General features: G+C 35.6%; 1 protein-coding gene across 1 annotated transcript in view; it reads left to right on the top strand.

Annotated features, from left to right (window-relative positions):
• The window catches only part of LOC128696758 (probable ubiquitin carboxyl-terminal hydrolase MINDY-4), a 55,835-nt gene that overhangs the window by 5,004 nt on the left and 36,331 nt on the right, over positions 1–14,500 (top strand). Inside the window, exons 2-5 of the mRNA XM_070094408.1 lie at positions 3,630–3,875; positions 4,217–5,149; positions 12,059–12,255; positions 13,458–13,664. Of these exons, the coding sequence (XP_069950509.1) occupies positions 3,630–3,875; positions 4,217–5,149; positions 12,059–12,255; positions 13,458–13,664 (1,583 nt within the window). The remainder of the gene's footprint in view (positions 1–3,629; positions 3,876–4,216; positions 5,150–12,058; positions 12,256–13,457; positions 13,665–14,500) is intronic.

Raw genomic sequence — 14,500 nt, forward strand, 5'->3', positions numbered from 1 at the left:
GTGCCATCAAGAGTGAAGCATATTTTAATTCTATCACTATTGTTATGTTTGAGCTTACGAAGTCAGTACAGTAGTTTTTGTCGCTTTCTTGTTAAACATTCATTAACAAACACTTCGCAATTCACCTGGATTGAAGAAACTATAAGGTCCTTTTTCCGGCCAAGTGAGTAAAATCTTAGCATCACACCTAGTTTTTGGCCTGGTCTGCCATGATATGTCTGTCTTTGATATGTGCAACTTCAGTGTTGATGTGCATCTTGTCTTTAATTAGCTGAAAAGTATTTTGTGTGCAATTATCCTGGTTTGTATCTGTTGGTAAGCTGACTCTGTGTACATAACAGCATCTTGTAATTTATCTTGTTCCAGTAAGTCCCTTTGATACTGTAGGCATGTACTCCATTGAGAGTCCATGTTTGCCCTCCAGTCTTGTTCAGCCTCTGATAATTTAGTTGTTAGAGAAGCTAGTTGTTTAGTGTGGCTAATGAAAATTGATTCCATGTCTGTGTGTTGTTCAGTCTTTGTTGTCAAGTTAGTTTTGTCTCCAGTTCAGTGATCCTTGAGTTATGGGTTATAAGAACATAAGAAAGAAGGAACACTGCAACAGGCCTACTTACCCATGTGGAGCAGGTCCATGTCCTCCCCCCCAGGATTAAACCAATGACCCCCCTCCCCCCGGATTGGCCCAATGACCCACTCAGTCTGGTCACCTCCGCTCAAGGATGGAGCACTGCACCAGACCCAGCAGCACAAGCTAGTCAGGTCCAACTCACACCCACCCACACCCACTCATGTATTTATCTAACCTATTTTTAAAACTACACAACGTTTTAGCCTGAATAACTGTACTCAGGAGTTTGTTCCAGTCATCCACAACTCTATTACCAAACCAGTGCTTTCCTATATCCTTCCTGAATCTGAATTTTTCCAACTTGAAACCATTGCTGTGAGTCCTGTCTTGGCTGGAAATTTTCAGCACGCTATTTACATCCCCTTTATTTATTCCTGTTTTCCATATACAGTGGACCCCCGCATAACGATCACCTCCGAATGCGACCAATTATGTAAGTGTATTTATGTAAGTGCGTTTGTACATGTATGTTTGGGGGTCTGAAATGGACTAATCTACTTCACAATATTCCTTATGGGAACAAATTCGGATAGTACTGGCACCTGAACATACTTCTGGAGTGAAAAAATATCGTTAACCGGGGGTCCACTTTATACACCTCGATCATATCCCCCCTAATTCTACGCCTTTCGAGAGAGTGCAGATTCAGGGCCCTCAGTCTATCCTCATAGGGAAGATTTCTGATACATGGGATCATCTTTGTCATCCTCCTCTGTACGTTTTCCAGAGCATTTATATCCATCCTGTAATACGGTGACCAGAACTGAGCAGCATAGTCTAAATGAGGCCTAACCAAGGATATATAGAGTTGAAGAACAACCTGAGGACTTCTATTATTTATACTTCTAGATATGAAGCCAAGGATTCTGTTAGCTTTATTGCGAGCACTAATGCACTGTTGTCTTGGCTTCAGATTACTGCTAACCAGAACTCCCAAATCCTTTTTGCAATCAGTAGTATTAAGATCAACATTATTTAGTTTATATGTGGCATGGTTATTTAACTGTCCAACATTTAGAACTTTGCATTTGTCAATATTAAACTGCATCTGCCACTTCTCCGACCATTGCATCAGTCTATTCAAATCATCCTGGAGTGCTCTAGTGTCCTCATTAGAATGAATTGGAGGGCTTATTTTGGTGTCATCAGCAAATTTGCTTATGTCGCTATTTATTCCCTCATCTATGTCGTTTATGTAAATTGTGAACATCAATGGGCCCAACACTGACCCCTGAGGAACACCGCTTGTGACGTGCCCCCATTCTGATTTCTCCCCATTTATGCAATCTCTCTGCTGTCTATTTGTCAGCCATGCCTCTACCCAGGAAAAAATTTCTCCTCCTATTCCGTGTGTCTTAAGTTTCCTCAATAGCCTCTGGTGTGGAACTCTATCGAAAGCCTTACTGAAGTCCATATACACAATATCATATTCATTACCATGATCTACCTCCTCAAACACCTTAGTGAAAAAAGTTAGTAAATTCGCAAGACAGGCACGCCCCTTTGTAAAACCGTGTTGAGATTCATTAATCAATCTGTGCCTGTCAAGATGGCTACGAATTGCTTCGGCAATTATTGATTCCATAAATTTTCCCACTATTGAGGTAAGGCTTATTGGTCTATAGTTCGAAGCCAAGGACCTGTCACCTGCCTTGTAAATAGGTATTACATTTCCCATTTTTCACTTATCAGGCACTATTCCAGTTTGTAGTGATACGTTAAAAAGATTAGCCAAAGGTATGCTAAGTTCCTCTTTACATTCCTTTAACACCCTTGCAAACAGTTCATCAGGGCCTGGGGATTTGTTAGGTTTTAGTTTCTCTGTTTGTCTGAGGACCATGTCACTAGTTACCGCAGTTGTACATAGTTTAGTATCATCCTGTTCTACATAATCTATTATTTCAGGAATATCGCTAGTATTTTCCTGGGTGAAAACTGAGAGGAAGTAGGTATTGAGAATTTCACACATATCCTTATCACTGTCAGTGATCTGACCAAAGTTACTCTTAAGTGGGCCAATCTTGTCCCTAATCTTACTTCTGTATACCTGAAAGAACCCTTTTGGGTTAGTCTTTGAATCCCTTGCGACCTTAGCCTCATAATCCCTTTTTGCTTTTCTTATTCCTTTCTTTATTTCTCTCTTTAATTGAATATATTGATTTCTTAACTGCCCATCCCCTCTTTTGATACGCCTATATATGCCTCTCTTTTGACCAATGAGATGTTTTAATCTACTGTTCATCCATTTGGGATCATTTTTGTTAGATCTAATTTCCCTACTTGGAACAAAAGTTGTCTGGGCAGCTAGAACTATGCTCTGAAAAACGTCATATTGGCAACCAAGATCACCTACCTGACCCATAGTCAGGACATCCCAATTTAGCCCACCTAGGTAATTTTTCAGTCCCATGAAGTTGGCCAAGCGAAAATCTGGGACAGAGATTTGATTGCAGTTATCTGGGTAATTCCATGTTCTATTGAAACTAAGTGATTTGTGATCACTCTCCCCAAGCTCATCATTAACCTCATTAGTGAATCTTTGTTGGCAAGAACCAAGTCAAGCAGATTGTTTCCTCTAGTTGGTTCTGTCACAACCTGTTCTAAAAAGCAATCCTGAACCGTATCAAGAAAGTCCCTAGACTCAAGATTTCCTGTCATATTGTTCCAATCAATTTGTCTAAAGTTAAAATCTCCCATTATCACAACATTTTCATATCTAGATGCCTTATGAATTTCGTCCCATAACGGCTTACTGCCCTCCCTATCAAGGTTTGGGGGCCTATAAATCACACCCAAATTTTGTCACGTCCCTCGAGAGACTGTAGCCAAACAGATTCTGTGTCTAATGTTTCTAATCTTATATCTGTGATCCTTTTTTTTCCATACAATTAGTATGTGATACTGCATGTCATCTCACTCATACAATACAGTATTAGTGCCAGTATCTTAATGCATATTGTGATGCTCAGAACATTCTATCATTATTTTTCTCTTTTAACAGCTGAAAATTAATACCATCAGTCCTCTCAAGCTCAACAGTAGTGGTCACATTCCTAATGGCTCAGTGAATGGCCACACACTGAGAAATGGCAGTGTGCACAATGGTTCACTTTCTTTAGCTATTCATGGAAGAAGTGTATTTGATACTGAAGCTGATGTTGATATAGCAAGTGTTGCAGCTCAACGAGACCAGTTGAGAGGTACCAGGAGTATACGTGGAATGATGGCGCCGGTTATGAGTAAGGAGGTATGGTGATTATTCAGTCTTATTTTTAACTGAAAAAATGGCATGTTTGTGCATTACATGTGTTGGGGAAGAGAACTACTATTTATTGAAAATTGAAAGCCTATATATAAGTTTAAATGAATCGATATCCTTACTGGATAGACACAGTTTATTACTAGGTAGCAAATCCTGCAGAGAGGTATGATAGTCAGTTCTTTATTCATACAACTTTTTCTCTTGATCTAATTAAATGTAGGACTGCTACTTCAGATATACTGTATGCATACCCAGAACCTCATAAGATCTCACTATTGCATTGGTGAATTAAGCTTTAACTTATGGAGCTGAATTTAATTTTTCAGGAGGAATCACATTCGAGGAGTGCCAACCGACGAATGAGTCTCAATAAACAACATGGTGAATCCGTCCTTGGAGATCATGAATCTAAAGATATTGCGTTTTCATCCACTGAAACTAAAGAGAATGGAGATAAAAGTGATGTGCTTGGAAATCTTGTAGGAAACAGGAGTGGAACCAAAATTAACAACCATGTACATGGTTTGCGTATTGGTATAGGGGAAATTGGTTTGAGACCACGTGGGGATTATCTAGATGCTACTAGATTTGGTGATATAATGGTTCAGTCTATGAGAAGACAAAGTTTGAGAGGCTCTAAACAGAGTCTATTAGATGGAAACTATGGGAGTTTAGAGTCTAATACAAGTTCAAGAATGAGTATGGGAACAGCTAGTCCAGATGGTGACAAATATCCAGTTTCTGAGCAGGGTTATGCTGAAATGAAAAGAAAATCCCAGCTGAAGTTTCTACCTAGTGCCCATGAGGATATCCAGATCCTCAATCTGCAAGGCTTCATGGATGCCTCAGGAGCTACAGTTGATGGAGGCAGCACCAGTAAGCGAAAACATAAGAAGAAGAGAAATAAGAGATCTGTAGATTCTGGGAACATAGATAAAGGAAGAGAAACATATAAACTCAATGCAAAATCCCGAAGAAAGAGAAATCACAGACATTTGAAGAGTCATTTAAGTGATGATGATGAAGAGATGATGTTAAAAGATATTGACGATATTGATAATAAAGTAGCAGGACTTGTTTTAGGGCCAGAAAATGTAAATAAAGAATCTTCTGGACAACCCATCACCTTGGATGAAGCCAGCAACCTAAGACATATTCTTACCGGAAGTCCTGCCCAGCCTCTTCCAACAGAATGGTTGTCTCAAAATTTTAAACAAAATACCAATCCAAATTTATCTTATGGGCTCATCCAAAAAAAGGTAAATACATTTCTTTAAGAAGTAAAAATTTAAATAATCAACAGTCTCTTGCATACTGCTTTATAATTTTAAAAATAATTTAATTGTCCCTCATTTACAGGGAGGACTAAGAGTCCTAGAGGTCTTGTGAAATTTTCTTTCAGATTAAGGGTTCATTTGTGTTTCAAAGACTATATCTCCATACTGTAATTTGTCAGTCTAATGTGATCAGTATTCCCATTTATAAAAAACAATAGATAAAATAAAAAAGATCTGGGATTGGGAAAGAAGTTGAGTGAGAAATGTGGGAGTTTGGAGGAATATGTTGTGTATCTTTATACGTATATGCTTCTAAACTGTTGTATTCTGAGAACCTCTGCAAAAACAGTGATTATGTGTGAGTGATGTGAAAGTGTTGAATGATGATGAAAGTATTTTCTTTTTGGGGATTTTCTTTCTTTTTTGGGTCACCCTGCCTCGGTGGGAGACGGCTGACTTGTTGAAAAAAAAAAATTGGAACCTGCAAATAAGGAACTTCCCAAATGTGTAGTATAACTGTATACTGTAGTATATTAATACAGGTTGACCATCACTAATCCGGCATCATCAGGACCTGTAGGGTGCCAGAATAGTGATTTTGCCGGATTACAGAGTGGTTAGGTTAGAATACATTTAACCCAACAATGATATTTATGCATCAGCGATTTCACCCACCTTATACCCTATTTTTGGCCCATTCCATTGTTCCAGTCTACCAGACTCATAGTTTTTTTTGCTAGTATTCCTTCTATTCTGTCAATTGTGTACAAAAACCACCCATTTATCTATTTCAGCTACCCAATAAACTGGTCAGACATTGGTAATTCAGCCAATTTCACACAAATTTCAAGAGATGCCAATTTCAGAATAAACAGTGCAGACATTCCTACCACTAAAATAACATTTTATCTGTTCATTAGTCACGTTTGCATTCCATTTTGAATTTTTATTCACACAAAAAAATAGAAGATTTACTGTTATGCAAACTACTGCATTATTGTAATAATTGTATAAATAATGTCAACCCATTCGTGACTGCGTATTAGACTGGCCAGTTGAACATGTATTGGACGGTGATGTCATTTGTTTACTTTTGAACATCGCTAAAAATCGAACATTTCTGCTATTTTGAGCTCGATTTTAAGATACTTTCAGCATGAAATCAATCAGAATTATATTTATTTCTGTAATAAATCTTCCATTCTATCAAATGAGATAAAAAACGAGAATACAACCATACAAACCATATGACAGTGTACACCGCAAAGTCACTGTTTTTCACCAAAAGCACAGTTGCCTTTTTTTCTCATTATGCACTGCATGCTGCAGGATTTTTTTTTATATAGTGCACACTTAACACACTGACCTATTCTCTCATATGTAGGCCCAAATTTACGAGTCACAGCTTATCTGAGTAAGCTGAGCTCATGGCAACTGACAATGGCTTCAAAACCACCTTATCTTTTATGGACAATGTATGGTGCAATAAGATCACAGTAAACAGGTGATTTCAGAATATGCAAAACAACCACTGTGAAAAAATAGAGAAATTCCAAGCGCTTTCGTGACTACTCACATTATCAAGGAACTATGAAAGTAAAGCATCCAAGGAAGGTATATAAGGGGTCTGGCCAACACCTCACTATCAGATCCCACAACAGTTAAACACCTGACGCGCGCCGGCCCAACTGGACAGGTCCTTCGCACAACCCACCGACAAACTATTCTACCCCAGAAAATTTAAAAAATTATTATTTGTCCAGTGTATTATTAAATTCTTCCCAAATTCTATTAATTATAAATGAATCTAATTTATATAAACCAAAGGAAATATTCATATTATTGTCAAAACTGCTTTTTATGAAACAAGATTCAATTATATTCCTGTCGACCATGGACTTGCTTGATACTACTTTCTCAACTTTTTGAAAATCAATTGAATGGTTAAAATCTCTTACATGAATAAATAGAGCATTGGAATCTTGTCCAGTTCTAATGCTATATTTATGTTGTTTTAATCTTAGTTCGAGATTTTTACCAGTTTGACCGTAATAAACTTTATCGCAAATTTTACAAGGAATCTTATAGACACATCCATCATCATTTTGGGGGGAATTCTTTATCAAAAGTTTTTTTACTGTATCAAGATTTTTGAATACAACTTTAATATTAAAAGTCTCAAGAAGAGAAGGCATATCAACCAAGTTTTCATGGTAAGGGAGAACCAACATATTTTTAGTTGAATAAGGCTGGTTGTCCCTTTTTGGATTGTAAAAAGTATTTCTAGCAACTTTAAAAGATTTATCAATTACATTTCTTGGGTATTTTAAATCATTACCTATTTCATAAATTTTGGATATTTCCTCATCTATGAACTCAGGACTACAAATTTGTAAAGCTCTCAAAAACATTGACGAGAAAACAGACAGTTTGACTCTATCTTGATGCGAAGAATAATAGTGGACATAGGAACAGTTATTTGTAGGTTTTCTGTAAATTTTAAATTTGAATTCATTATTACCCTTAATAATTAAAACATCTAGAAAAGGCAATGAGTTATTTTCTTCAAACTCAACAGTAAAGTTTATAGAATGGGCTAAGCTATTTAATTTTCCAAGGAAATGGTGTATATCTACATTTTTGGGCATAAGACACAAAATATCAACATATCTGAACCATTTAGCTCTATTAGGGAGGATTGTGTTAAGCAACCTTGTTTCAGAAAATTTCATGTATAGGTTACTAAGAACAGGTGAAAGAGGATTTCCCATTGCCATACCAAACTTCTGAGTGTAAAACTTATTATTAAATACAAATTTTGCATCAACAATGTAAAGTTTAATAAGTTTAATGATAGCAGGAACTGGCAATGGTAAATCATAGTTAACGAGTTCTTCAGATAAGAAACTTAATAAATCATCAACAGGAACTTTCGTAAACAAGGAAGTAACATCAAAACTAACCATGTTAAAATCATTTAAGTCAGTCAAGGAGCTTAATTTATCAACTAATTCTATGTTGTTTTTAACATTAAAGTTAGAAATTTTGCCAACAATAGGGCTCAAAATATCAACAAGCCATTTGGATAAAATATATGAAACTGACCCTATGGAGCTAATAATTGGTCTGACTGGATTCCCTGGTTTGTGTGTTTTTATTAGTCCATACATGTAAGGTAAAGATGGATTAGTGGAAGTAAATTGTTTGACTAATTCATCTTTGCCTTTCAGTAGAAGTTTTATTGTTTTATTGAAATTGCTGTTAATGTTTTCTATTGGATTTTTCCTAAGTTTAGAATAGGTTTCAGTATCATCTAAGAGATTATTCATTTTTTCTTGGTAATCATTTTCTTTCATAATTACTATTGCATTTATTTTGTCTGCTTTAGTAAGGCGCAAATTTTTATTGTTATTAAGTGTATCATAAGACTTAAAGAATCTTTGAGGGCAATTGGGAATGTTTGGTTTTAACATAGAGCTATATACCATTCCTTTACTAATATTAATTTCATCAGAGGATAAATCAGAAAAATTTTAAAAGTTACAAAAGGCTTTTGCAATTTCAACATTATTAAGTTTTTTTGAAGTTGCAAAACTTAGGCCAAAACCTAGAGCAGCAGTTGTATTTTTGTCTAAAATTTCATCTGATAAGTTAATTACAAAATTGTTATTAGCATGCTTTGTCCAATCGCTATTTTCAATTAAAATGTCTAATTTTCTTTGTAGTTTGTTTTTGAGTTCATTACAAATTCTTCTGAGTTTATTATAGCAATGATCCAACATACTGTGTTTCCATTCTGATGGAATGGCCTGATTAAAAGAGTATTTTTTGTTTCTCAATATTTTGAATGCTTCCTTCTCCTGTATTTTAGTTATTTCAATATGTTTCTCAAGAATAATTCTCATAAAATCATCAAAAGGACGATCTCTCATGTCAAGGAGTCTATTGGGTAAAAGAGACTTGGGCAGAACTTGTTCATTTAAACAATTTAAAAAAAAATTAAGTCGAATTTTTAACTTGTGGGACTTGATCAGTGCAGAAGAAAACTGGGAAACGAAAGATATATGATTAGGAAAGCTTATCGAGAACATTCTGAAGAGTCTTAGTTGATAAATTAAGCTCCTTGACTGACTTAAATGATTTTAACATGGTTAGTTTTGATGTTACTTCCTTGTTTACTTAAGTTCCTGTTGATGATTTATTAAGTTTCTTATCTGAAGAACTCGTTAACTATGATTTACCATTGCCAGCTCCTACTATCATTAAACTTATTAAACTTTGCATTGTTGATGCAAAATTTGTATTTAATGATAAGTTTTACACTCAGAAGTTTGGTATGGCAATGGGAAATCCTCTTTCACCTGTTCTTAGTAACCTATACATGGAATTTTTTGAAACAAGGTTGCTTAGCACAGTCCTCCCTAATAGAGCTAAATGGTTCAGATATGTTGATATTTTGTGTCTTATGCCCAAAAATGTAGATATACACCATTTCCTTGGAAAATTAAATAGCTTAGCTCATTCTATAAACTTTACTGTTGAGTTTGAAGAAAATAACTCATTGCCTTTTCTAGATGTTTTAATTATTAAGAGTAATAATGAATTCAAATTTAAAATTTACAGAAAACCTACAAATAACTGTTCCTATGTCCACTATTATTCTTCGCATCAAGATAGAGTCAAACTGTCTGTTTTCTCGTCAATGTTTTTGAGAGCTTTATGAATTTGTAGTCCTGAGTTCATAGATGAGGAAATATCCAAAATTTATGAAATAGGTAATGATTTAAAATACCCAAGAAATGTAATTGATAAATCTTTTAAAGTTGCTAGAAATACTAACTTTGCAGTTAGAATGATAACAAATTCTCACTATAGGCAGCACACTCCACCAATATTCAATACACTAAACCTATTCACCATACAAAACATTCATACTTATTACTGCACCTATTACATACATAGAACACTTAACTCTGATATTAACCCTCCCCTCAAACATCTCCTTGCCAACCTCAACAGAACACATGACCATAACACAAGGCACAGATCACTCTTTGATGTTCCTCGTGTCCATCTCACACTATGCAAAAACTCAATGCACATAAAAGGCCCTAAAATCTGGAACTCATTACCTGTAAATATAAAAGAAACACTACCTGTTTATAAATTCAAGTCTCTTCTCAAAGATCACTTACTCACCCAAAACCAAATAAATACTGAATAACTGAACCTTATAAATTGTATATCTTAAATGTTTCTCACAATTATATCACATAAATGTTAAACCTAAAACCCAATCTAACTTTATTATTTTTTAAATACACTACCTAACAGAATACTCCATTCTACTGAATGTACAACAATGCAAACAACCATATGACCTGTCTTTGTAATACTCACTTGTGCTTTATAGTAATCTGTTTACATTAAAGTTTTATCACCGATGTCATCATTGCTTAGTTCATCTTAAGTTAATTTTAAGCCAGCCCGTAATGCTATGCATAGTATAAGTGGCTTTGGCATACTGCTCTTTTCTGTATTTTTTGTACCTCTGTATGTGTGCACAAATTTTTAAATAAATAAATAAATAAATAAATAAATAAATAAATCCAAAAAGGGACAACCAGCCTTATTCAACTAAAAATATGTTGGTTCTCCCTTACCATGAAAACTTGGTTGATATGCCTTCTCTTCTTAAGACTTTTAATATTAAAGTTGTATTCAAAAATCTTGATACAGTAAAAAAAAACTTTTGATAAAGAATTCCCCCCAAAATGCTGATGGAAGTGTCTATAAGATTCCTTGTAAAATTTGCGATAAAGTTTATTACGGTCAAACTGGTAAAAATCTCGAACTAAGATTAAAACAATGTAAATATAGCATTAGAACTGGACAAGATTCCAATGCTCTATTTATTCATGTAAGAGATTTTAACCATTCAGTTGATTTTCAAGAAGTTGAGAAAGTAGTATCAAGCAAGTCCATGGTCGACAGGAATATATTTGAATCTTGTTTCATAAAAAGCAGTTTTGACAATAATATGAATATTTCCTTTGGTTTATATAAATTAGATCCATTTATAATTAATAGAATTTGGGAGGAATTTAATAATACACTGGACAAATAATAATTTTTAAAATTTTCTGGGGTAGAATAGTTTGTTGGTGGGTTGTGCAAAGGATCTGTCCAGTTGAGCCGGCGCGCGTCAGGTGTTTAACTGTTGTGGGATCTGATAGTGAGGTGTTGGCCAGACCCCTTATATACCTTCCTTGGATGCTTTACTTTCATAGTTCCTTGATAATGTGAGTAGTCACAAAAGCGCTTGGAATTTCTCTATTTTTTCACAGTGGTTGTTTTGCACAATGTATGGTGTATGTGCATTTCTTTTATTCATTGGAACCATGTTTAGAGCTAAAAGTGAGCAGGTTATAACAATAAATGGAGAAATAGAAATTGGAATGACTTGTGCAGCAAATAGTGCCACCAAACAGTAGCAGCATGTTGGTGTGTCGACCCCAGAAATTTGACATTATGCTAGCCGAAATTAGTGCCAGATTACTTTTGGAACTGGATTACTGATTGCTGGATTAATGATGGCCAACCTGTACTGTACTTGATTGAAGTTCATGGTATATTTCTTTAAATATATTTTTGAAAATCCATAATGCATGTACTTTATTACTAAAGCAATAATTCTCTAAATATTCTTTTCATTCTCATATGTCCTGGTGAATGGAGGGGTTTATATCTGAATTTTTCTAATTATGTACTAGGTAGGTAGTATACTTTATACAATAATAGAGACTGCTTATGCTGTGAGACAACTTATTGCATTGAATTAGTTTATGCAGCAGTATAAGCAAGTTATTTGAGGTGTTTTCTTGATTTCAGGGTGGCCCATGTGGAGTACTGGCATGTGTTCAGGCATATATGATGAAGTGTTTGATATTTGGCACAACTGTAGCTCCCAACACAAGTCCCATAAGTCCACTGAGACCATCAGAGAGAGAGTGGTTGTGGGCCTTAGGTGTAGCAATCACAGAGATACTCTGGAAAGCTGGCCAGGAACAGAAGGCAGTGCTGGCTTTGTGAGTTAGCTTGTGATACCCTCAACTAAGAGTTCCTTTATCACCATACTCTTGTACCTAAGACATACTAACCAAATTTAAACATTTTCATAATCATACAGTTCTATAGTAACACAATACCTTATATACAGTAATCAATATAGCATTCAGATACTGTATTGATTATATAAGATTTATTGTTATTTACAGTTTTATTATTATTATTACTGTTATTATTTTATTAATATTTTATCAGATTTATCAGAGCATTAAACCTGCAGTTGTATAGTACCTGGGGAATAGATGGTAGTCATGTTTGATCCAGTTCCTTTAATCAAGAGCCCTTCATTAGCATCAAGGTATAGCAATAGTGAGTGACAGATCGAATGGAAAAAAAGAGCACACATGATTGCAGCATAATAGTGGATTTATGAAGGGAATGAGATGGGTGTAATTAAAAAAGAAAGGTTGAATGGATTTAGGAAGGGAAAGGGGCTGAGTAGATTTAGCAAGGAAATGGACTGAGTGGATTTAGCAGGGTAAGGGACTGAATGGATTTAGCAGGATAAGGGACTGAGCAGATTTATCAGGGTAAGGGACTGAGTAGATTTAATAAGGGAAGGGGTTGAGTTAAATTACTTAAGAGGTTGAGTTGATTTAATAAAGGATGGGGTTAATTTTATTTAATAAGGAATGGAATAGTTTTATTTAATAAGGGATAGAATAGTTTTATTTAACAAGGAATGGAATAATTTTATTTAATAACGGATGGAATAGTTTTATTTAATAAGAGATGGAATAGTTTTTCAACCTGCTGCCAGCAGATATCAGAAATATTGGAACAAGCATAAACATTTTCAAGAGGAAACTAGACCACAATCTCTGCCAAGTGCCAGAGCAACCAGGCTGTGATGGCTATGTGCTGGCAACAGCCTGGTTGAACAGGCAGTCAACCAAAAAAGCTTAGATCTAGGCCAAACTGAGGGTGTAAAAACTCTTGAAACTGGTCACAGGTATATCACAGGCACTGGTTCAATAGGTCAGTATTGAGCAGCAGTGTCTGCCCTTACAGAAAGTCAAATAAAGAGTGGGTTATGGCACAAGTTTTCGTATTTGGGTTAGTTTGTCTTGGCAGGAATAACTGATGAGCTTCAAAAACTTGTTGGTATTGTATTTGTACATTAAATGGCACTGAAGAATTAATCATTGCTTAAACTTTCCAGGCCTGGTTCTTTTGCTCATTTTACTGAGCATGGTATTGGTCGCTACAGCCAAGATGGAATGACTGAGTCTCTCACTTTGCATGAGTTCGTGGAGCTGCAAGACCTTTATGATGCTGTAACTCGATATATCTCGGCTTTCACCTCAGAGAATAGTTCAGGATGTGTCATTCTGCTGTATTCTCTGATATTTACCAGAGGCATACAAAAGTAAGCTTTTGTAAACTTTGTTATGTTAGGCAAAAGGACACACAAGTGTAACTGTGATGTTCTATTATGGCAATGTTTTGCTCTCCAGGAGCATTGTCAAACTTACATAACGTCTTGACAAAGCTCCTGGAGAGTGAAGCATTGCCACAGCATAATGGCACATTAGTTGTGCATGTGTTTATTTATCTAACATATTGTCAGTAATTTTACCAACATTATTACATTTTGTAAATTTTGATATCAAGTTTGGTGTTTTAAAGTTTCTCAAGACTTTTGATTATTTTATTTCATTGGTTGAAATTAAAATGCCAAATAAAGTTGAGAGGAGGTGCAAGATTACCAACACTATTATCCAAAGGGCTGAGGAGGGGTTGTTGAGGTGGTTTGGACATGTAGAGAGGATAGAACAAAATAGAATGACTTTGAGAGTACATATACAAATCTGTAGTGGAGGGAAGGCGGGGTAGGGGTCAGCCTAGGAAAGGTTGGAGGGAGGGGGTAAAGGAGGTTTTGTGTGCAAAGGGTTTGGACTTCCAGCAAGCATGCATGAGTGTGTTAGACAGGAGCAAATGGAGACAGATAGTGTTTAGGACTTGATGTGCTTCTGGAGTGTGAGCAAGGTAACATTTATGAAGGGATTCAGGGAAACTGGCAGATCGGACTTGAATTCTGGGGATGGGAAGTACAGTGCCTGCACTCTGAACGAGGGGTGTTAATGTTGCAGTTTTATAACTGTAGTGTAAGCGCACCTCTGGTAAGACAGCGATGGAGTGAATGATGAAAGTTTTTCTTTTTCTTTTTCTCCCATTTCATACACATTCTGGAAACAAAGGCAG

This window comes from Cherax quadricarinatus, chromosome 46, assembly GCF_038502225.1.
Source record: "Cherax quadricarinatus isolate ZL_2023a chromosome 46, ASM3850222v1, whole genome shotgun sequence".
Lineage (NCBI taxonomy): Eukaryota > Metazoa > Arthropoda > Malacostraca > Decapoda > Parastacidae > Cherax > Cherax quadricarinatus.